Source organism: Bufo gargarizans, chromosome 2 (assembly GCF_014858855.1).
Source record: "Bufo gargarizans isolate SCDJY-AF-19 chromosome 2, ASM1485885v1, whole genome shotgun sequence".
In the NCBI taxonomy this organism is placed as follows: Eukaryota; Metazoa; Chordata; class Amphibia; order Anura; family Bufonidae; genus Bufo; species Bufo gargarizans.
This window is the reverse complement of record NC_058081.1, coordinates 605,708,705-605,732,538: the sequence shown is the minus strand read 5'-3', so window position 1 is coordinate 605,732,538 and position 23,834 is coordinate 605,708,705. Positions and strand designations below refer to the sequence as shown.

The window sequence follows — 23,834 nt, the reverse complement described above, 5'->3', positions numbered from 1 at the left end:
TGTAATGTCCTCCATGATCCTGGGGCTGCTTCTGAGTAAGGGAGGGTTAGGAAGCAGATTCTCATGTATACACATTATACTACTGATTAATGCAAAGATTCTTAAAAGATTAGGTATGCTTTAAGCGGAACAGAAAAACCTCCCCTTTAAAGGGAACCTGTCGTGACATTTTCCATATGTAACTTATGATATGGTGCTGTAGGTAATACCCCAGAAAAATCATTGCTGTGTCTGTTAAAGCTCAGCCTCTGCATTTTGATGTACATCCACTTTGAAAATGCTCTTCCACTTCTCCTCTGGTGTATGCAGGTCAGCTTGCTGTTATTGTGGGAGGAGATGGTAAAGAGTATTTATGGTGCACACAGAATTTCAAACGCCCCTGCATGTCAGGGGGATGTCAATCACAGTGACATGGGCGGGCTTGCGGAGGTGACTACATGACTCAGGCAGTGGAAAAAGACACTGCGATGACTCCATGATCCGCATTTACATATGGAAAGGTACATTTTCAAAGTGGATTTACATCAAGATGCAGAGACTAAGCTATAAAAGACACAGCAATGATCTCGCTGTGGTGTCACCGACAGCACTGTATCATTAGTGACATATGGCAAATGTGATGACAGTTTCCCCTTAGTCGCCATTTGTTTGACTGTTACTTTGGGCATCAGTTATGCTCAATTTGTGTCATTTCCATCAGGTGTCCATTATTTTTGATGGGAGAAAAAGGGCTGTCAGCTACGCGTTTTTTCCCATGAAAACGATTGGAAATATGACAGAAAGGTGCTTTTTTTCAACATGTGACAGGATAGAAACTGAAGGTGTTCCATTTGTATCCATCATTCAGTTCATTTAACAGATCCTTTGTCCCGTTTTTCTGTTCCTTTGATGGAATAGAAATGCTGAAAACATAAAGCTTCTGTGAAAAAGCCCTAGAATGGTTGTTAAAAACACCATGAATCTCAACTGTTTTAAATTGTGTTTTTTGGGGGGGGGGGGGGGATTTCTGAGGGTTTGGGAAACCTAAAAATAAAAAATTTAGGCAAAAACTGTTTTCATTTTTTTTGTACCATAATATAGATTTCTGTAGGGGTTCTAGGAACAATTCCTATAAAAAAAGGAAGAAAACAAAATGGCACCATCAATTATGGCAAAAACCATTAACTCTCAGTACTTTAGCACTGCCAGCTTTAGCCAGCTTCAGAAATCAGTCCTAGAGGTTTCCAGTACCTTTTACTGAGACTGAAAAGCCACATAGTAAATTGTAAGTTGGACGGAGCAGTGAAATAGTGAAGATGCTACTCAGAGCAGTAAGGCAGAAGCCTGGCAGTCACATAAAAATAATTTAATTGTAAATAACAAACTGTAATGTTTTATGTATATTACCTATAAGGAGACGTCATTGATCTGTGTGATGGTTTGTCTTCTGATCATCTCTTGCAGTATCTGAATACAGTCATCCCATTTGAGAAGAAAGCCACACCCCCGACTGTTGAGGACCTGCAGATGCTGACAAATAGTAAGGCTGCCCCCTAGTGGCCACTTATCTTTGTAAAACATAATGTAAAAAGTGCATTCAGGGAAAGAGAAGCAGGTCAGCGCTGTTGTGTTTAGCTATATGTTTGTCTTTTTTTTTCACTGTAGAAAATAGTGATTGAAAAAGAATCTTAAAGGGGTATTCCCATCACAATGATCACTGTTAAATCTGTTAATTATTTGACAGTGATCATTTTTCTAAATACATTCTTTTTTTTATACAACACTTTATTGATAATCCAACAATATCCATTATATCAAACATATCATTATTATAATATATCAACATATTTTCCTTTAACCCCCCCTCCACCCCCCTCCACCCCCTGCAATGCGTCTTCCTTTAGCCCCACCCCTTCGTTCTAAGACCGAGGAGTGGGGTTGACGGGTGAAGAGCGGAGGAAGCTTCTATAAGATCCAGTCTCCCCAGATTCCAATCTATTTTTTCTCAGTATTTCTCTGTTTATACAAAGTGTATTCGTATCTTTTAGTAGTACTCACCAGATTTAACCATGTATTTACAGTGGTACTGGTTCGTGAAAAACAAATCAAAAGTCTTGCCAAAAACATTATCTTAAATAAAAGATTTTTTCTGTATTGCTGACAGCTCACCTTGGCCAGGTCATCCAATACCCAACATTCCGGGGAAAAAGGGATCCACGCCTTCAGTTTTCCCTCAGTATATTTATGGATAGCCCCCCAATAGGGTTTCAACTCTGCATAGGACCAGAACATGTGCAAATAGTCCGCTTCAGGAGCATCGCACCTAGGGCAGTTGGAGTCGTTCCTAATCCCACATCTATTAAGCCAGAGAGGTGTAACATAAAGTCTATGTAAAATATTAAACTGCATCACAACGTGATTAAAATGATGTGAAACCGATTTTAAATTCAGAGTTACCTTCTGCTGTTTATCCAAATGAATCATTGGGCACTCATTTTGCCAAGTCCTCTGGCCAGCAGAAGAAACCCCTCCAAATCCAAGTAAATTTTTATAAAAGTGAGAAATCTTCAACTTGTGTTCTGAGTTCCCTATCCACTCATTAAATAGTGCTGAAGCGTGTATATGAAACCAGTTTTTTTCCTTTATACCTCAAAAGTGCCGCTCTTAACTGTAAATACCGAAACCCTAATAATTTCTGTGATTTTTCTCTCTGTGATAATTCTACAAAGGAAATAATATCTCCATTACTTACTACCTGTGTCAAAAAATATTCAAAAATTTGCCAAAATTGTTCCTTAGCTAATTCATCTAAAGTCCGAAAGTGCTGGTTATGCCATAGGGGAGTGCATCCTAATGAACCTTTCACTCCACAATTGATCAGACTCCAGTAGAGTAAAAAAATTATCGTATGATCATCTAAATACATTTTATCACCCAATTCACACCCTTTTTGAGAAAATAAGTCCCCTCTCACCTGATTGTTCTGGTTACGGCCACCTCTCCTGTCGAATCATGGCGGGCCGCGCTTGCACAGAAGAATAAAGATTCTCTCCCGGCCGGGCAATGTCCTGAACGCGCATGCTGCCGCGCATGCACCATGATGACTTTTCCCTGGCCAATATAGTACAGAGCTGCGAACGCGCACGCTGGCTCTGTACTATACAGGCCAGGAATAAGTCACTATGGTGCATGCGCGGCGGCGTGCGCGTTCAGGACATAGGGCGGCCTGGCCGGAGGAAAAACTTCAGTCTTCTGCGCAAGCTAAGCCTTGCCGGGAGAAGACGTCAATCAAGCACCGCCGAATCCAGAAAGTGAACGCCTCGCTGGACGAAGGTAAGTATGAAAACTCGAGATGGGAATACCCCTTTAACATTGAAAGTAGCTAATATATAGGGTACAAACATGCACACATGGCAATGTATATATGTAATACAGACACAAAAGTAAAAAGAAGTGGATTTAATAATGTGCATGAGAATTTTATATTCATTGGTGCATATGTGTGTCAGATAATGCTTGTGCTCGGATCCAGACCACTATGAAATATCAAAGGTTTTTTGAAAGTTCAGGTGCACTTTAAAGGGAGTCTTTCACCTAAAATGACCATTATACACCACAAACATCATGATATCCATTACATTCCCCATATTATAATCTTACCTTTCATATTGCTGTCCGTCGCCTATTCTCTCTTAAAAACGCTTTTATTCCATATGCTAATTAGGTTCTGAAGGTGCCCAGGGGCGGCGTTTATGCGGCCGGTGCCCAGGCTCCACGGCGCTGTTCAAATCAAACCCCTCCCCTTTCACCCCTCTGGCCCGCCCTCGGTTCTTCAGATACCATCCTCCAGTCAATGACAAATCCGGCGCCTGCGCCTGCGCACTCCATTACCCACTAGGGCAGAGGCAGCAGAGCGTTTAATCCGCATGCTCCGGCCCGTACATCCCGATCTAGCCGGCGGAAGTAAACTGCCAACATATCGGGATGTACGGGCCGGCGCATGCGCATTAAACGCTCTGCTGCCTCTGCCCTAGTGGGTAATGGAGTGCGCAGGCGCAGGATTTGTCATTGACTGGAGGATGGTATCTGAAGAACCGAGGGCGGGCCAGAGGGGTGAAAGGGGAGGGGTTTGATTTGAACAGCGCCGTGGAGCCTGGGCACCGGCCGCATAAACGCCGCCCCTGGGCACCTTCAGAACCTAATTAGCATATGGAATAAAAGCGTTTTTAAGAGAGAATAGGCGACGGACAGCAATATGAAAGGTAAGATTTTAATATGGGGAATGTAATGGATATCATGATGTTTGTGGTGTATAATGGTCATTTTAGGTGAAAGACTCTCTTTAAGTGTGCTTATGCCTATCTATTATACTTAAAGGGGTTGTCTGAGTGTTTCATACTGATGACCTATCGTCAGGACAGCTCGACAGCATCTGATCGGCTTCTTCCTAGGCCAGGGACGTCATGTTCATCGCTCACATGGCTTAGTCCCAGCTTAGTCCCATTCAAGTGAATGGGGCTGAGCTACAATACCAAGCACAGCTGGAGCGCAACAGCCTCTTTAAACAGTTGATTGGTGGGATGCTTCCTGTCGGACCCCCCACCGATCACATACTGATCTGGCCTGAGGATAGGTCATCACTATTAAACACTTGGACAACCGCTTTAATATTTGTTTAGTTTTATGAAACCAGTTTTTTTCTTTTTTTGCACATTAGCGTTATGAATTCCGTTATTGTTTTCCTTTATAACGGAATTTATAAGATGGAATTCAGGACGGAAAACAAAGTCCTGTCAACAGGACTTTCGTTCTATGTCCTGCATAACAGAAACCAGACTGATCCATTATGCTTGCCCATAGACCTCTATTATGAGGGATCAAAACGGAATGCCTCTAAAGGTTTCTGTTTTGAATTCTGTCTTACGAATTCCGTTATTTTCCATTATAATGGAAAGCAATAACGGAATTCGTAACGCCGATGTGAACCCGCCCTTATTCTTTTGTGCTGGTTAGCATACCCTTTGGCATGATATAGACAGACCTTTATTGGTGGTCCCAGCCTGCTCCTTATTAACTTGCTATATATGTAATACGGTAGTATTGTAAAACAGTTGCTGCAGACGATTACTACAATTTTTATTTTCCTGCACTTGGGCTGATATTGTGCTTTCGGTTCCTGCAGTATTGTTTGCTATGAAAGAAGACAGTGAGAAGGTCCCTATGCTATTAACGGACTACATTTTAAAAGGTAAAATTCTCCAATATGCCCTGTAAGTGTGTATAGCATTGTCTATAGTAAGAAAATATTTAGGGGCTTAGTTTGAAGATAGGCTACAATGAGCAGCTCTCTAAAGAGCCAGTGGTGTCCATGGTCAAATTCCTTGTGACTCATCATGGAGAGCGTCCCATTATAAGCTAGCTTGTCACTAGAATTTTCACTATTAAACTTAACGATGTGCTAATGTGCGCTGCACCTAACTATGCTATTTTTGTGATTATTCATGTCCCCGTTACTGCAGAATTCTTACTTTTATAGTATGCAAATTAGCCTCTAGGAGCAGAGGGGGCATTGTTCCTGCTCCTAGAGGCTCTGTTCTCCCACCTCATTACACACCCTCCAAGTCTTGATTGACAGGGCCAGGCAGCGTTCGCACCCTCCTGCCGTCCCTGTGCGCTGTGGAAATCTTGCGCCGTTCAGTATTCGGCACAGGTGTGGTGAGGAAGCTGGCAGCCGGCGAGCGTTTTTCCCTCACCGTGCCTGCGCTGAATACTGAACTGCGCGAGATTTCCCCAGTGCACAGGGGCGGCAGACCATTAATATTAGAAAGCTGGGGCCTGACTCTCAACACCCGTGCCATTATGCTGTTTGAAGGGGCTGCAGCATTTTCAGGACGACTACTTCCTTACCATTTTTTCCACTGATCCATACTGCACAACGCTGTACCTTTCTTAGTGGCTGTGCTTGATATTGCAGTTTTGTCCCATTAATTGATTTCCACTTCAAACAGCTGACTGGCAAGGAGTGCCAATAATGGGATCCCTCCTAATCTAATATTGATGTCCTATCCTAAGGCCTTCAATGTTAAAAGCCAGGTTAACTCCTTTTAAGAGGTATTCCACCTTTTAGATTTTGATGACTTATACTCTGGATAATCGGTCATGGATGTGAGATTGATAGGGAAGCAGAAGGCTTTGTGTACTGTGATGTGGCTGTGCTGGGATACTACAGCTCAGATCCCACTCACTGCGCAGTGGACACAGCCTACGGCAGTGATGGTGAACCTTTTAGAGACAGAGTGCCCAAAACTGCAACCAAATACCCACTTATTTATCGCAAAGTGCCGACACGGCAATTTAACCTAAATACCAATATAATATATCTTTCATGTCCTTTCTCATTTATCTATAATAGATAAATAGCCTACATTTAATGCGCTGCCTGTGCTGTTTATAGTGTGTCCTGGGGATGATAAATGGCAGGAAAAGTCTAAAGCATATTGCTATGCCATAGACTTTTTCCAGGGCGTGGGTGCCCACATAGAGGGCTCTGAGTGCCGCCTCTGGCACCCGTGCCATAGGTTCGCCATCACTGGCCTACGGCTTCCAGCTACTCTGTCCAATGTTTCCATTAGCTGCTGCAAATAGCTGATTGGTGGGTTTGCAGGTGTCCGACACCCACTGATCTGAAACTGATCACTTATCTGGAGCATAAGGTCCTTTTAAATGGACCAAAGTGTCAGGCAATTATTGGGAATGAACTGGACATTTCTGATAATTGCCTAAGATTACCATTTTAAATAGTTTTTCAATATGCAGATATGAATACAGTAGTAATTAATGTCTCGCGTGACTTCGGTTGAAATGAACTTTGGCTCCACTGATACATTTTAATGCTGTACAAAAACAGCATTAAAATCAAAGTATTTGAACGAATCGACTTCGGATCTATGATCCGAAGGTCGATTCGCTCAAGCCTCGTCCACAACTAGTAAAGGTCCACTTATACCTGAATGTGCCATCAACTGAAGGTTCAAGCTGAACACAAACAAACAATAACAATAAAATGTGTTCTAAGGGATACCTAATATGAGACTCCTAGTATTACTATATTAATGTGCTGTTGGGCAGTGATAGCAGTAATATAGCATGTGGCAGCCGAGTCCAGTGATTGGCTCCAGCAGTCATGTGCCAACAGCTTGTAAACAAAGACTGCCAGGGACCCGCCAGAGTATCTGCACTGGATCAGCAGGGAATTGAGTAGTTTATTACATTTGCAGCTCTTTTTTTTCCCACACTGAGATATGAAATTAGTAACCTCATGTGCCTTAGATTATTAAGCCCACATTTTTTGTAATATTACTTGTGCTCGGCAGAGACAAAGATAGGCACAGACAAAATGGGAAAGCACCATTAGCACTATGGTAGGTGGTCCTTGCCTGCTACAGTGACTCATTCCCACTGGGTCAGTGCCCCGCTCTGTCTTTCTCCCCCTTTTCTTCATCTCTGCTCCCTCATGCACCCAATTCTAATATGAACCCCACATCTCTACTAAAACAAGGTGCCAGATCCACACATTTCTAAGATTAGCATAGCTCCTTTCTGCCAGTAGCTTTTTGGCTGCACTGTGAGCAGGGCTGGTTGCCTCCACTTGTAGAGCGTTCTAGGGGAGTGAGGCGTGCAGCTCTTGCATATACTACACATTGGTGAGCGTTCCCGTCAGGCTGCTCAGCCATGATGGCATATGGTAGGCAGGATCGTATCATTAACATCTATTGTAGAGCAGTGTAGTGAAAGTCTACCTGCCACCTTATCCCACTAGGTGGCACTGCAAGTGGAGTCAAACAGTCCTGCTCATATTTTAGGACAGGTTGCTTGAGGCCATTTTAAATCATTCCAGTAGAATCGCTTTAAAGAGCACTGAGATCCCCTGTTGGTCAGGTTAGCAGGGATCTGGACAGCTCACATTCGGCAGCTGACTACACCTGCTATATATTGTACTCTTGCTAAGCACCTTTGTGTATTGGTACTTACATGTGTGGATGTAGCGCTGTCGTCCTCTCTTCTTCTAGTAACAGGTCCTCTTGAAATTAAACCACTGGGTGACAATACCTGTCTCGGGACATTGCCTTCCATTCTGTTCATGATGCCATTAAAATTTATTTATCTATGTGACCCTCAAATTCATACACTTACCTATGGATGGCCCAGGAAACTGTGTCAAATGCCTCAAATATACAAAAGTGAAGTGTAATTATATAATAAATCCAGCCCTGCCACACATTTATACCTGTTCTGACCATTGATGGCTAAGCATGTGCATCACATAAGCCGCTCCCCATCACATCCCACCCTAGGACAAATATGCTTGAGCCATCTAATAGGTGACCACTTGTAATTCTGGCACAGAGAATTGTCTGATGATTGCATTTGTATGAAATGATCTTTGTTTTTTCTCTCTTCAGTGCTCTGCCCAACCTAACAAGTGCCATCAAGATGGCGAATCAGGGAGAACATTTGTGTCACATCAGGACTGCATGACATAACATTTAAATTTGCATTGAATTAATCAGAATTACAGGCCGGTATTGATTATTACCTATTGCTTTCTCATCAATTTAACCACAGTGTTCTCAGAGAAACATGGATATACGGTGTTACCCATGAACTCTTTGGTTAGTTTTCTACCAAGATTTCTGCCCCCTGCTGGCAATCAGTAGCAGTCAGATGCCTTGTGGTAGAACTCTACCTACTTCATGATCAAGATAAAGTGGGATTTTGGACAATTGTTTTGCTATGTACAGATGTGTAATTCTATGTACTAGTAAAGGTGATGAATTACTACCAGTACCTTACTCTGTGAGGTGGAGGAATGATGGCAGCATGGTGCAGCAGATAATGGATTCACATTGGATCCCTTGTGATATAACTCATCTGTAGTATTGTAAGTGGCCACTCGCTGCCAAGACCTTCAGGGCATTTACCTGTAACAGTGTTTTTGGGTGTCTGCTCCTTGTACCTACTACTTATTTTGGCCACATCAGCAGTTTTTTTCCTCACATTATACTATGGAGATATTCACTTGTTTGTGTAACATGTTGAGGGATTCTGGGTCGTGTGTAGCAGTTGATTTCTTTGCCAACAAATAGCTTTAATGGTGGGTCCCTGTGCCCGATGAGTGTCCCCGGAAGTACTACCCTTCTCTGATTTATCATCTCCAGACAGGAGGAGGCGATATCTGACACGTGGAGGTCTCTGTACATTGTAGTGTGTTAGAAAGTGTCTTGCCATGTATTAGATGATAAGAAATAAACCTCATGTAGTGAATGTTTGCTGTGTTTTCTGTCATTACTGGGAGATATGGATGGGAACCTACACATGCAATTATTTTCCGAATACCTATGATTGACTCTGGGTTTCTTAAAGTCTATGATAGGCCCTTCTGATCTCTAAATAAAGAGCCTGCTCTCAAAAGGGCGTCAAGGGCCCTCTATTCCAGAGTAAAAAACATAACATATTGGGGATCCTTTAGCATTGGATTTGAGAAATGCTGTGCAATCTGCTGGTGTGTAAGCTACCCGCAATACAGATAGAGGTTATTCCTTCTATAACTTTCACCTTCTTCTAACCTTGGCCTGGATGTCTGCACGTGTGTGGACTCCAGGCTAATTTAGGTAGTTTTCCTAATTGCCCCAGTACAAAGCTCTCCTTCAGTGTGTCCTACAAGACTTTTTCTTTTTGCTTTTCAGTGGTGGTATCTAACCTGTGGCTCCCCAGCTGTTAGGAAATCACATCTACCAGCAGCCACTGGCTTTTGTAGTTTCCCATCAGCTGGATCACTGCTTTTCAGCGTGGATTAAAGATAGCCATACACCATGCTATCAGCCAAACCCAAGTTCTGCCCACAGCTGTTCCTCCCAATAGGTTTGGCCAAATGTGCATGAGTTCTCAGTAGGTTATAAGCCGCAGCCAGACACCTCTGGCAGTGGCTTATCTCCTTTGAAAACAAAGAATCAGTCATATTGAAATCTATAATACCCAACCCTTCTTTCCCGCCATGGTTGGGGGAGCGTTAGGGAAACTCCATACAAATCAACATGAAAACACAATGCAACAGCACTCTGCAAACACAGAATTTATAAACTAATTCTATATTAACTATATAAAATGAATATGAGGTACTCAGCAAATATATTTTGATCAAAATCATTTGTGCCCATCCACCATTGCAAGGTGACTTCTTTTGGATAGGCACTCTACTATATGATACCTCTCCTTGTTCCAAATGGCCACAAATTAATTCGGGTAGAGCAGGCTTCACATATATATATATATATATATATATATTCAACCTACTCTATAGGATACCTCTCCTTGTGCCAGATGGCCTCAGATGAATTCAAGGAGAGCAGTTGGCACAAAGCAGGTATCATATAGAGTAGGTTTCCGTCCATAAGAAGTCACCTTGCTGTGGTGGATGGGCACAAATTATTTTGATCTAAATATATTTGCTAAGTACCTCATATTCATTTTATATAGTTAATATAGCATTAGTTTATATGTTAGGTGTTTGCTAAGTGCCATTGCATTGTGTTGGATTATTGCATTTTGTATTTTCAGCCGTGGCGACACACACCATGGATGTGCCGACTAACTCTGTCTTTTGTTTTTGCCCATACAGATTAGATGGTCATTGGATTCTGACGACCTTAGTCTAATGTGGTGGGCAATAACTGAATTCATCATTTTGCTCTCTCATAGAGGTATGGCTGGTTAGTGCTTGATGGAGTTTCTACACCTTAGTAGAAAAGCACCCAACACTGACCCAGCCTCACACACCCACAACTATCAGCCCTAATGGATGTTACCACTCGCTCAGCTAAACTGATTTCTTTTTACAACATTTTGTGTAGAATATTGCAGGTATAGTGCAAGCTGCATGGAAGGCCTTCATCTGAGTCTCTCCTCCACCATAGCTGTACCCATGACCAGTCCTGACTGTCCTTCATTCCCGTCTGCGGTACAGAATATGAAGGCATAATGTGAAGCCACAGGCAGCTTTATAATTGTCATACTCTGTTTATATGGAAATTTCATAAAACAGTTTACTTGCCAAAATAGATGAGTCTGATAATAGTCTGTTATCTGAGAGATTGTGGGGGAAGTGCGGTCCCAGAATTTACACACAAATGTTTCATATTTGTCTTGTCCAGGAGATGAGAAGTTTTATCCATGTACATATAGATACACGTGTGGCTGTCCAGCATATCTATAGATACAGATGACTTCCAGGGGGGAGAGAGGGGAAATATTTCATTAGCGTTCAGTCTCAATAATACAGAAAAAAAAGCTTGACCTAAAAACGTGTTCAGTTCTTTAAAAAAACAAACAAAACAGGAAACAAATTTGGCCACAACACGTGGCTCTGTAAACATGTGTCCGTCACTTAAATAACAGCCGGGGGCAGGGAGCGGCTGCCACCAGACCGGGGCCCGGAGGGAGAAGACTGTTTACATCCATGTGTCTGAAGAACGGTACAAGAAATTGTATTTTACAGAAGTCTCAGTTTATATGTCCTTAGTGTTTATGGGAGTGGAGAGGTGAAGTCTCATCATGGCTGGTTCTGGTCCACCAAAATGTGCAGAGGGCAGACAGTACTCCGAGCAAGTGCAGGCTGTGGGCTTAAGTCATTCAGAGACAGGTAAACCAGTGTCCATTACAAATATTAAGCCCAGGCTGAGGTTGTATCAGTTCTATTGCGGCTGTGTGTGTTCAGGTCACCAGTTTACTACTCCAGGGAGTCACTTTGTTCTAAGCCCAGGTCACTGACATTTGTTGTCTGGAGATCTTCACTGTCCTCCTCCAGTTCATCTTCTTCCATCTCCTCTTCTTCGTCCTCTTCTTCTGTTCCATCCAGCGAGTCATCATGTGCATTCATCATGGCCTGCTGCATGGACAGAGGGTCCGAAGATAAAGACTGCAGGCTGTCCATGTTCAAAGAACCTGAAAAACGGTAGAACGGCACAAATTATACACAATGCAACTAAGTAACGTGTCCATAAAAAAATGTAAAGATACTGCAGATGTCCTCTACTGGTACGTGGTAGCTGGACATAAGGATAAGTAAAACATTGTGATTTTCCAATATATGGATAGGGTCTTGAAAACAGCATTCTGTTTTCCACAAATGACACATTTTAGGACATTTTGCAGATTTTCTGATTAGCAACTTGTCTAGGGAAATAGTCACATATGTCAAACTTGATTCAGACATTTCTGCAACTGTCCTGTTCTTCTGAATGGCAGAAATTGTTTCACCTACCACAGGTAAATACACCCTTATATTCCACAACTTTCTGTAAATCTGTACATACCCTAAAAGATGGGTGGAGGTCTGCCAGACTCTGATCATAGATCATCTCCACATAGCAAAGCCAAATATTGTTAAAATCTCATTCTATGATGTTCTGTCTCCTATCACATCTCCAAATCTTATTGAGTAAGCTATAAGATATGGAGCTGGAAGTGATGGGAGGTGAAACTATGCATTATGGGGGAATACAGTTATCTAATGTTCACTGTATCCTATCCAGTGCTGACTTGATCTGGAAATGTTCATTCTTCGACTATAGCCACTAAATAATTAGATGAAGAGTGCTCTGATCCTTCTGTGATGAGTTAAATCCAAGAGAAACATATCATCAGCCTCTGGAGGATGTACAGTAGTGTTCAAAAATAGCAGTCCAACATCATTACCTGATAAATCACTGTTTTTGGTAGAAGTGATATTTCTACATAGCAAATAATTTACTTGTAAGTGTTAGGACAGTAATAGAAAAAATCTGACTCAAGAATTAGCTCATTCTGAGTAATTGAATCATTAACTGAAAGGGGTGTGCTCAAATAATAGCAGTGAGGAGTTAAGTTGGTGAAGTCATTCATTCATTCTGTGGAATAACAGGTGTCAATTTTGGCCCTTATTTAAGGTAGGAGGTTGGCAAATATTGCACATGTTGGTTATAGTGCATTTTCTTCTGAAATACTAGGGGAAATGGGTCATTCCATATATTGTTCTGATGAAGAACATACTTTGACTAAAAAAATTATTGGAGTGTTAAAAACATATAGAGTAGTGCAGCAAATTATAGGCTGCTCAGCTAAAATGATTGCAGATGCCTTGATACAAAAACCATTGCATACAAAGGTTTTTGCCCAGCTGGCATCTGTGCCAAATCAAGCATGCTGCAGATGTGGACGTACCCTAACAGGCATATTACTGAGCTGTTCCTCCTCCTCTTGTTTTGCATTGACCCTGCTATGGCATCTGTTCCACTTCTAGACACATTCACCAGTTTTTTTAGTGTTTGCCAAGACTTTACTATTTCTACTCCCATTTTGGGAAAATAAGATCTAGGTTTAATGCAGACCAAAACCTTCAGCCATTTGAAGACTGAGGATCTTGTGCCATTTGTCTGCAAACGTGTTGCAAAAGTTTTTCCAGTTGTGAGATATTCCCTTTACTTTATTATTTCTTTACCTCTATTTTATTTGTCCGCTAATGTTCGATCTGTATAGTAATGTGCATGCCCACCTACTGAGCCTAATAAGCAGGTCGCACATGCTCTGTTCCATCCTTCAATTGCCACCAGCTGGATCTTCTTATAGAAGCTGACAGTTACCGGTAGAGAGTTAAAACAGAACGGAGATGCCTTCTGGGAAGGGATACACCCCTGAGCTGTGATAGGGAGAACTGCAGCAGTAAGGACACACCGCCTGAGCCTGAAGGGAATCTAGCAGAGCACTGGGAGCAATGAACAGGTAGGTCTCCAGATCCATGTGAGGTACAGGGCTGGTTCTAGCTTTGTTGGAAATAGATTGTCATGTACTATATGATGTCTGATTTCATATTTTTACATTAAATGTGGACCTTTAAGCCATTAGGTCCATGAATTAAATATGTAATTTCAGAGCTTCTCCTCAGCATTCTGCACCTTTCGACTCCACCACCACCACTCACCATCAGGGTTGGTCCCAGGTAACACGCCTTGTTGCTGTAACACTCCGGCTGCAATTGAGTTGGGCCAGAACCGCTGGGTTGGCCGATGCTGTGACTTTATCTTCTTTGCTTTTGGTGCTGGGTCAGGATTACTGGCATCTAACATTGGCTGCAGGATGCGCCGCCTGGCATTTATGAACCTACAATGCAAAGGAGAATAAGTCCATACCGTCAGGAATGATGTTTATGGTACATGGGAAAAATCTGCATTACGCCTTATTCTCATGACTGTGCCCACTAAAAATGGATCTGTGAAAAACTGCACAGGTAGCTTCTGTGTCCCCTCTGTTTTTCTCAGTTTCATGGATAGGGTACATTAATCTATCAAAAAAATAAAAATGGATGTGTGAATAGCCCCATTGACTTGTATATGTCCATGTGCGGTCTTTTTTTTTTTAGAAAGGGTCAGCACAAGGAAACAGTCATGTGAATAAGCCCTTAAAGGGATTCTCCAGGATTCCCTTCTATTTTAAATCCCAACCCTCCCACACTTGCCTCACCCGTGTAGGGAAGAATACTTAGAGGTTCTCCGCCTTTTTCTTACTATGATCTAATCTTTGGATAGGTCATTAGCATCTGATCGGTGTATACCCAGGACGCTCTGCCTTAGGGTATGGCCACACGCTCCGCTCCGGCCATGCTGCCAGCAGGTTGCAGCCATGGTGTGGTGAACAACGGTGTGGCTAATTAGCCAGCAGCTGCCTTTTATTTAATAATGAATACCACACTGTATAGTCCCTTTTCACTAATATTGGCTGTGCAGCACCTTTAAACAGGGCTGGTATGGGGTTTGGCTGGGTAGGTGGGGACACAATATGGATATTATTACTGTTCTTGCCTGCAATCTCCTGCAGGTTAGTTGACAGTAAACACAATATTAATCAGCTCTGGCATACCCACTTCTCCAAGCCCAGCGCTCTCCTGCCCTACAGGTGGGAGCCTTCTGCCATCTGCTTTTGCTCCTTTTCCACATCATCTAAAATCGATCAGAATATGGCATCAGGAACATCCAGCTCCTCCATCTCGCTGACTTTTCCAAGACACGATTTCAAAGAAGTAAAGCCAGCAAAAGATGAGAATGGTCACCATTAAGACCTGAACCCGCTAAGACAGTGATGGCTAACCTTGGCATTCCAGCTGTGGTAAAACTACAACTCCCAAGATGCCCCCCTTGCTTGGCTGCTCTCAGAACTCTATAGATAGAAATAAATGGAGCATGCTGGGAGTCGTAGTTTCACCACAGCTGGAGTGCCAAGGTTAGCCATCACTGCCCTAAGTGGTGCAGACTAGATGGTATTTGTTGGCACGCTGCCACCGGAATAATTACGTCTTCCATGTTATTGCTATTGAATTACATATCTTAGTTTTCGGCTGATGTAGGAATAAGTAAATGTAGGAATAAATAAAACTGACCCAGAATAAATCTCCCTGCACTGTCCCTCTCCAATATTCTTCTATGAATCGTTTTCAGTGGCACTGTCCCTAGAGCATGAGCACTTGCCACATCTCTCCCTATGCGTCGCTCACAGGACAATGGAGGAGACTGCGTGGGATGAGGGTTTTATAGAGCTGTGACATCACAGGGAATTGCTATCTACGGATTGGCTGGCTGCAAGGCATTATGGGTGATCTTGTGTCCCCTAGCTTGTCTTCTCTACACTTAGTTTCACTTTGTAACATGTGCAGCCACCATTTTAGGAAAAACAAATTCATTACCACAAAGAGCGTGAAAATTCTGATTCATTGCGAATCGAAGTTTTCTTATACTTTGGACCGAATTCTGCTTCGCTTCGCTCAATACTAATCATCAGTAAGAAAAAGACAGAGAACTACTTTAACTGCTCCCAACTGCTCAGTTCTGGGTCAACTGCTGTCTTTACTGCATTTTAGTCTGCACATGGAAACTTTTTGAATGTGCAGGGTGATGTGAGCATCTGTAGCCAATAACTGGCTGCAGCAGTGATGTGTCCCTCAAGCGACATGTGACTGCAGTGAGGTGGGGACCTGTCACCACTGTGGCAAGTTATTGCTTGCAGCAGCGCATATAACCCTGAGATTTATATTCAAAGACTGAAGTACAGTGAAGACAACAGTGGACCAAGGAAGTCAGGACCAAGCAGGGAAGAGTAGGCAGAAAGGAATCTTGGACAAACCCTTTAACCCTTACGAGCACCATTATATACAGTTACGTTGTGGTGCAGTGGGAAGTGTATGGAGCACGCTCACTCGCTGAGTCAGCCCTATACGCGGCAGATGTCAGCTGTACAATACAGCCGGCATCGGGTCTTGATGACTGGGATCAGCAATGATGCCAATCCTGGTCATTTAACCCCTCAGATGCTACGGTCAATTGTGACCACAGCATGTGAGGAAGCTTTCCCAGAAGAGCTGTGTTCCCAGGGCCCTAACAGCTCCCTGAAGCTGATATCGAGGGAGCTGTTCAGTCCCTGTAGTAACCTCAAGCCTCCTAGAGGCTACCTGGCTTATCACAGCGATGTTCCATAGGAACATTGGGAATCTCCCATAGACTGCAATGGTAAATCATTCCAGTCGATAGGAGACGCAAATAGATGTTCAAGTATTCAAGCTTTGAATAGTAAGTGGAAAAAATGTAAAAAAATAAGGTTTTGAAAATATAAAAATAAGAAAAAGTCTAAAAATTCTAAACAACCCCCCTTCTTTAGTTTACATATAACAATAAACATAATTGGTATCGCAACATCTCAAAATGCCTAAACTATTTTAAAATACAAAAATATTTTTTCTGCGCAAAGAACACAGTAATGTAAAAAATAAAATAAATAAATCTAATTTTTTAAAAGTTTTTTTGCTTATATTAAAAGTAAAATAACAAAATATAAACTATATAAAATTTAATATCTCTGTAATTTTGACATGTAGAATAAGGTTGTTGAGTCATTTAGGGCACAGTGAACGTCGCAAAAAGAAAATCCAAAACTCTTTGGCAGAATTGCCTTTTTCACCCCACAAGAATTTTTTTCCCCCTTTTCCAAAACAAGGTATGGTAAAATAAACAGTGCCATTAAAAAAAAAACAACTTGTCCTGCACAGCCACAGAAAATGAAAAAAACGGTGGTTCTTAGAAGGCAAGGAAGGAAAAAATTAAATTGAAAAAAAATGAATTAGACTGTCTCAAAAGGGTTAAAGGCTATGGACACCTTTGTGCACTAAAAATCAATAACCCCATATCTTACCGTAATGCAGCACATTGCACTTGGTTGTTTACTGGTATCAGCTTTGCTTCACATGCTCTCAGAAATGGTCTGATATGAGTTTTGCTCACTGCTGTCATCTCCTGTGAGGCTCTATGGGCGTTCCTGCTGATTTCACATGCACCAGCAGAAGTTCTACCGCCCCACCCTCACATCCTGTTACACAGCACAGCTACCAGCCACTTACATATAGGCTGATGGAACTACCAAGTAACTTGGTAGTAAGATTTCATTAGAGTATGCTACAGCCTGTAATCAGCAGATCTATTTCTCACTTTCCTTTCTGTAGAAAGTCCATTATTTGTATACACAATAGATATTTCTGCTGGTAACGTTAGTGCAGCGATCTACAGTAAGAACCAGGCATTATAAGCAGGATATAGATCTCATTACTGACGCTCTCACTACCTGCGCTCTCTTCTGAATACAGTATTTGTGTGCAGTCTGCAGAGTGAGCGGTCACTTTTCCCACACAGATTAGTACAGTGGAGCTGTGAAAAATGAAAGGTGGAATCTGATTGGTTGCTATGGGCAACTAAGCCAGTTCTCCTTTACACCAGTTTGATAAATGACATATATATACACCGGCATATATATATACTATATATATAAAAATGGCAGAACGGAGTCTCTTTTCAAGCTATGAGCTAAAACGTTGCGAGTAGTGTTGAGTAAACTTGTGTTTCAAGTTTGGCGTACAAGGCTCAGGTTATCTAAGAATTCCGTTATGGATTCAGCTTCCACAGACCATAAGTGTCCATTCACACATCCGCAACTGTTTTGCGGTCCGCAAATTGTGGATCCGCTAAACACGGACACCGGCCATGTGCTTTCCACATTATGCGGACTGCACATGGCCGGCTCTATGATAGAAATGCCTATTCTTGTCCATGGCTGCGGACAAGAATAGGACATGCTCTATTTTTTTGCGGGGCCACGGAACGGAAGTGCAGATGCGGACAGCACATGGTGTGCTGTCCGCATCTTTTGTGGCCCCATTGAAAATGAATGGGTCCGCACCCCTTACACAAAATTCTTACATAACCCATACCTGCACCTTGTACGCCAAACTTGAAACACAAGTTCGCTCATCCCTAGTTGCGACTACAGGGGTGAATAAAGTGTTTTTCTTTTCACTAATTTTTCGTGAGAGTGCTGCCAGTTTTTTTATTCTTATATTGTCCTGGATTTGCTGCCGGATCCATTGGCCTGCACCTCCATATTTATATTTGGCCTGATGTGCTGCCATTGTTATATATTAGGGTTATTTCTGCAGTATATAAATCTTTTGCTAGAGGTAGTTGTGCATTGTGTTATATTAGTTGCTGTCCGCGCCGTTCTGCTAAACACACAACGGTCGTGTGCATGAGGCAAGGTAACCAAAAAATGGCTGTTCTGGCACAGTTTTTATTTTTAGATAATGTGATATTTTTATAGAGCAGGTCGTATCGACGTGGCGATACCTAATATGTCTATTTTTTTATTTTATTTTGAATTTACACAATAAAACCATTTTTTTTTTAAAAGTGTATGTGTTTACATTTTCTGAAAGCCATATTTTTTTTATTTTTTGGGCGATTGTCTTAGGTAGGGTCTCATTTTTTGTGGGATGAGATGATGGTTTAATTGGTACCATTATGGGGCACATATGACTTTTTGATCACCTGGTATTACACTTTTTGTTTGTGATGTAAGGTGATTAAAAAAATGGCTTTTTTGGCACATTTTTTTATTTTATTTTTTACGGCTTTCACCAAATGGGTTGGATCGCATGCTATTTTTATAGAGCAGGTTTTTACGGAAACAGAAATGCCTAATATGTGCATTTTTTTATTTTATTTTACACGATAAAAGCATGTTTAAAAAAAATCATGTTTTAGTGTCTCCATTTTCCTGGAAGACATATTTATTTTATTTTTTGGACGATTTACTTATGTAGAGGCTCATGTTTTACAGGATGAGATCACGGTTTGATTGGTGCTAATTTTGGGTACATACGACTTTTTTGATCACTTTTTATACCATTTTTTGGGAAGTGCGGTGGGCAAAATTGCAATTCCATCATATTTTTTTTATATGGTGTTCACTGTGCGGTAAAAGTAACATGATCCTTTTATAGATCAGGTCCTTACGGACGCGGCTATACCAAACATGTTTAGTATTTTTAAATTTTTTTACATTTTTAACCAATTATGTGTGGATATAAGAAGTTTTTTTATTTTTATTTTTATTTTATTTACTTTTTTCACTTTTTTTTAAACATTTTTTGGACCCAGACCCACTTGGTTCCTGAAGATCCAGTGGGTCTGATGGCTTACAATACACTGCTGTACACTTTTTTGGGGGACCCATTGAAATGAATGGTTCCGTATACAGTCCGCAAACGGAATGAAAAGCTACATGCACACGACCTCTGTGTGTTTTGCGGTCTGCAAATCGCGGATCCGCAAAACATGGATGGCGTCCGTGCCTGTTCAGCAATTTGCAGAACGGCACAGACAGCCTTTAACATAACTGCGTATTCTTGTCTGCAAAGTGTGGACAAGAATAGGACATGTTATATTTTTTTTTGCGGGGCCATGGAAAGGAGCAACGGATGCGGGTGTCCCCATTCATTGTCAATGGGGACAAAACGGAACGGAACAGAACAGAATTCTCCAAAATGCATTCCGTTCCATTCTCATACCGGAGAGCAGCATGCTACGGTTTGCTTTCCGTCCTGAGATGCGGAGCAAGACGGATCCATCATGACCCACAATGCAAGTCAATGGGGACGTTTTCTCTTCCACAAAAGAAAACGGATTCATCCCCCTTTTGACTTTCAATGGAGTTCATAATGGATCTATCTTGGCCATGTTAAAGATAATACAACCGGATCCGTTCATAACAGATGCAGATGGTTGTATTTATCAGTAACGGAAGCGTTTTTGCTGAACCCTGCCGGATCCAGCAAAAACGCTAGTAGCCTAAGATATAACACTGCAAGCCGTATAATCATCTGGACGCTGCAACAGTGGAGCGGCCCTCCCTCAGTTTACCCTTCACGCATCGGGCTGTTGCCACAGCAGAGCAGCGGCCCAATGGTTAGCCCCTCCATACAACAGTCTCTAAGGACCACGGCATGGAAGGGGTTAAACGGCCACCATCGGTGCCAGCTAACACTCTGCCCCTATGCTGCTCTGTCATCCTGAAAGGGGGGTGCTGCACGCTCTGCATCTTGAAAGAGGGGTGGGGGTGCTGCGTGTTCTGCATCTTGAAAGGGGACGCGGGGGTGTTGCATGCACTCTGCCATCCTGAAAGGGGGGGGGCAGAAAGGAGAGGGAGACACAGGAGGGAGATGACAGATTATCTGTGAACTCACTGAGAGCAGCCTGCTGTGCATAGGAAAAAAATATATATAAACACAACCAATTGGAGAAATTATTTTCTCCACAAAATAAATTAGTGTAATTTTTTTGTTTGTTTGTTTTTTTTACAAAGGTGTCCATATCTTTTAGAAAAATAAAGCTGGTAATTATAACATTGTCCACTAGAGGGAGCAGAAAGACAGAAAATAGACAAGATTCCAGTATACATTGTCAAAAGCCTTCTACAATGACAAAGGGCGAGTGCCAATTGTATGATGAAAAGTTCATCACTTTCATAAATTTGGCTTCAACTCTTCAATATTTTCAAGATTTCTGATTACTTTCAGTAAATGAAAACACTCTCTGATCTAATTGTGCTAGAGGTTGTGCTAAGGAGCACTTGTCACATCTCCTACCCTGACTGTTTTAGTAAATATGTGAGCTAATAATTCTGGAGCATCTATCCTCATAACTCTGTGCTGTGCTGTTCCTCCATTATTCCTTTTAGAAATTTTGCTAAATTGACAACTATAGCCAGAACTCCATGCACTAAAATGTTTACAAACTCATTGCTCTTGTATCCTAAAGGGGGCGCTGTGATCTTCCAAAAGGAAGTGTACAGATCTTCTATACAACACTAGTTCTTCCATTATATGAATTCTTCACCATCTGGTCTGGGATGTTCACATGCACTTTCCCCACTGGAGCTGAAAGCCTTGAGGTCACGTTGCAAATTTTTGGTGCAGAATCTAAACCAAAAATCTAAAAAATACAGTAAAGGCACATGTCAGAGGGATTTGCAAGACTTCCTTCGCATGTAGTGGGTTTTGCTGTAGCGGAGTTGCGGTAATTTTTACCGTAACCCATGCTGTGAAGTTCCCACAGATTTCACCCAATCAGCATGTAACATGTCTGGATTTTGCTGCAGATTTCTGTCTCCGTGTCTGAACTCTACCCTGTGGCTGCTCTCGTCAGTGTTTATGGGATTTTAGGTCTTTGCACTGAATAAAACTAGAATCTGCATGGACGTTGGCTGCGCGGGACACCTACCAGTTGTTGACTTGCAATAGTGTAAGGTTTGTCTGGGCAGCGATCTGCCGTTTCTCATCCTCTGTTGGATACGGGTGCTGAAAGAAATATCATATCAGTTACAATGACAGTCACAGTAGAAGGCATACAGCGACTGGGAATATTTTATGTGCTGTGCAATTTTCCAGTAGACTTTCAAGATTTCTACTTGCTGTTGGTAAATGGAAACCTTCCTGAAAACTAGTGCTTATACTATGCTTTAGGGCTCATTGATACGGACATTTTTGCTGTTTGCGGAACAGAATGTCCAGCCCATAGTAGAACAGTCGTATCCTTGTTCGAAATAAAGACAAGAACGGGACGTGTTATATTTTTTTGCGGGTGCCGCGGTACGGACACACGGATCGTGCACAGTTTTGCGGCCCCAATGAAGTGAATGGGTCCGCATCCGACCCACAAAAAATGCGGATCGGATGCGGACTAAAACAACGGTCTTGTGCTGAGCCCTAACACACAGGTTCATGCCGAGAACTCCAGACTATACATCCAGATAGGTTTCAGCCCTTGAATGTCTGTTCACTGAGAGCAAGCAGAAATCTTGAAATCGTGAATTGAAAGACACAATCTATTAGGCCTCAGGAACACGAACGTATTTTCTTTCCGTGCCCATTCCATTTTTTTTGCGGACCATATACGGAACCATTCATTTCAATGGGTGCGCAAAAAACGGAAATTACTCTGTGTGCATTCTGTTTCCGCATGTCCGTATTTCCATTCCGCAAAATAAAATAGAACATGTCCTATTATTGTCCGCATTATGGACAAGGATAGTACTGTCCTAGGGGGCAGCTGTTCCGTTTCGCAAATCACGAAATGCACGCGGATGTCATCTGTGTTTTTTGCAGATCGGTTTTTTCAAGACCGCAAAATACATACATTCGTGTGCATGAGGCCTTAGAAAGTTGTAGAACAGGGATTCTCAACCCGCGGCCCTCCAGCTGTTGCAAAACTACAGCTCCCAGCATACCTTAATAGCTGTAGACTTTCCAAACATACTGGGGGTTGTAGTTTTGGAACAGCTGGAGGGCCACGGGTCGGGTATGCCTGTAGAACATAATGACAGAATGATTCAGATCTATAACCAGGCAGCCCCACCCCAGAACATGCAGACAGACCCCAGCCCCTGAGCTAGTTTCCCCCTACACAGACCAATTAAAAAGATGCAAACACGACATGTAAGCTGATATAAACATGGAGGCTAGGAGCGATGCATTATGGGAAATGACTAGTTCTGAAGCCTGATCGTCTCCCATCACTAAAAGTCTATCATGAACACTCAGCGCCTGATCTGTTAATATTTCTGGTGCATTTACTACATTCACCTTCACACTCACTGTAAAAAAAATCTAATGTTTAGGACCCTGAACTTTTCTATTCTACAGACTTCAGGCGAAAACTCCAGAATTGCCAAGAGCCTCCAATTCTAAGGCTACATTCACACTACCGTATCCGTTTTGCGATTCGCAAAATGTAGATCCACAAAATACGGATACTGCCCATGTGCTATTCGAATTCATATAGAACAGTGATGGAGAACCTTTTACAGACCAAGTGCCCAAACTGCAACCCAAAGCCCACTGATTTATCGCAAAGTCCCAACACGACAATTTACCCTGAATATTACAGTACAATATAGTATATCTTCCATGGACTTTATCATTTAGCTGTAATATCCTGCCTGCATTCAATGCGCTGCCTGTGCTGTTCATAGAGCGCCCTGCGCTGATGAATGGCAGGAAAAGTCTAAGGGCTCATTCAGAAAGCCGTATGATGTACGCAAAAATGCTGATCCTTTTTTTTGCAGACAGTTCAGCATGTCCACAAAAAACGGATTGTGTTCCGTTTTTTTGCTGACCCATAGACTTCAATAGCCATGTCCTGATTTTCCCTGACAAGTATAAGACATGTTTCATTTGTTTTGCTGAGCTGTGCAATGGAAGATAATGCCTCATAGAAGTGAATGGGACGGCATCTAATCCGCAAAAAAACGGATCCACATTTTTGCAGACAACATACAGCCATCTGAATGAGCCCTAAGACACACCATAGACTTTTTCCAGGGTGTGGGTGCCCACAGAGAGGGCTCTGAGTGCTGCCTCTGGCACCCGTGCCGTAGGTTCGCCACCACTGATA

The 23,834-nt window shown here is 42.2% G+C and overlaps 2 protein-coding genes across 9 annotated transcripts in view; one reads left to right on the top strand and one right to left on the bottom strand.

The window, feature by feature from the left end:
• Positions 1-9,303, top strand: part of FEZ1 (fasciculation and elongation protein zeta 1) — a 57,527-nt gene extending 48,224 nt beyond the window's left edge. For all 3 annotated transcript variants that reach the window (XM_044278306.1, XM_044278305.1, XM_044278304.1), the window contains 3 exons: positions 1,444-1,519; positions 5,162-5,227; positions 8,442-9,303. In XM_044278306.1, coding sequence (XP_044134241.1) covers positions 1,444-1,519; positions 5,162-5,227; positions 8,442-8,458 — 159 coding nt within the window. In that variant the 3' untranslated portion in view covers positions 8,459-9,303. The remainder of the gene's footprint in view (positions 1-1,443; positions 1,520-5,161; positions 5,228-8,441) is intronic.
• Positions 9,304-11,035: 1,732 nt separating this feature from the next.
• PKNOX2 (PBX/knotted 1 homeobox 2) overlaps positions 11,036-23,834 on the bottom strand; it is a 293,301-nt gene continuing 280,502 nt past the window's right edge. For all 6 annotated transcript variants that reach the window (XM_044281991.1, XM_044281995.1, XM_044281996.1 and 3 more), the window contains 3 exons: positions 21,663-21,739; positions 13,994-14,172; positions 11,036-11,979 (listed from right to left, as the gene is read on the bottom strand). In XM_044281991.1, the coding sequence (XP_044137926.1) occupies positions 11,765-11,979; positions 13,994-14,172; positions 21,663-21,739 (471 nt within the window). In that variant the 3' untranslated portion in view covers positions 11,036-11,764. The remainder of the gene's footprint in view (positions 11,980-13,993; positions 14,173-21,662; positions 21,740-23,834) is intronic.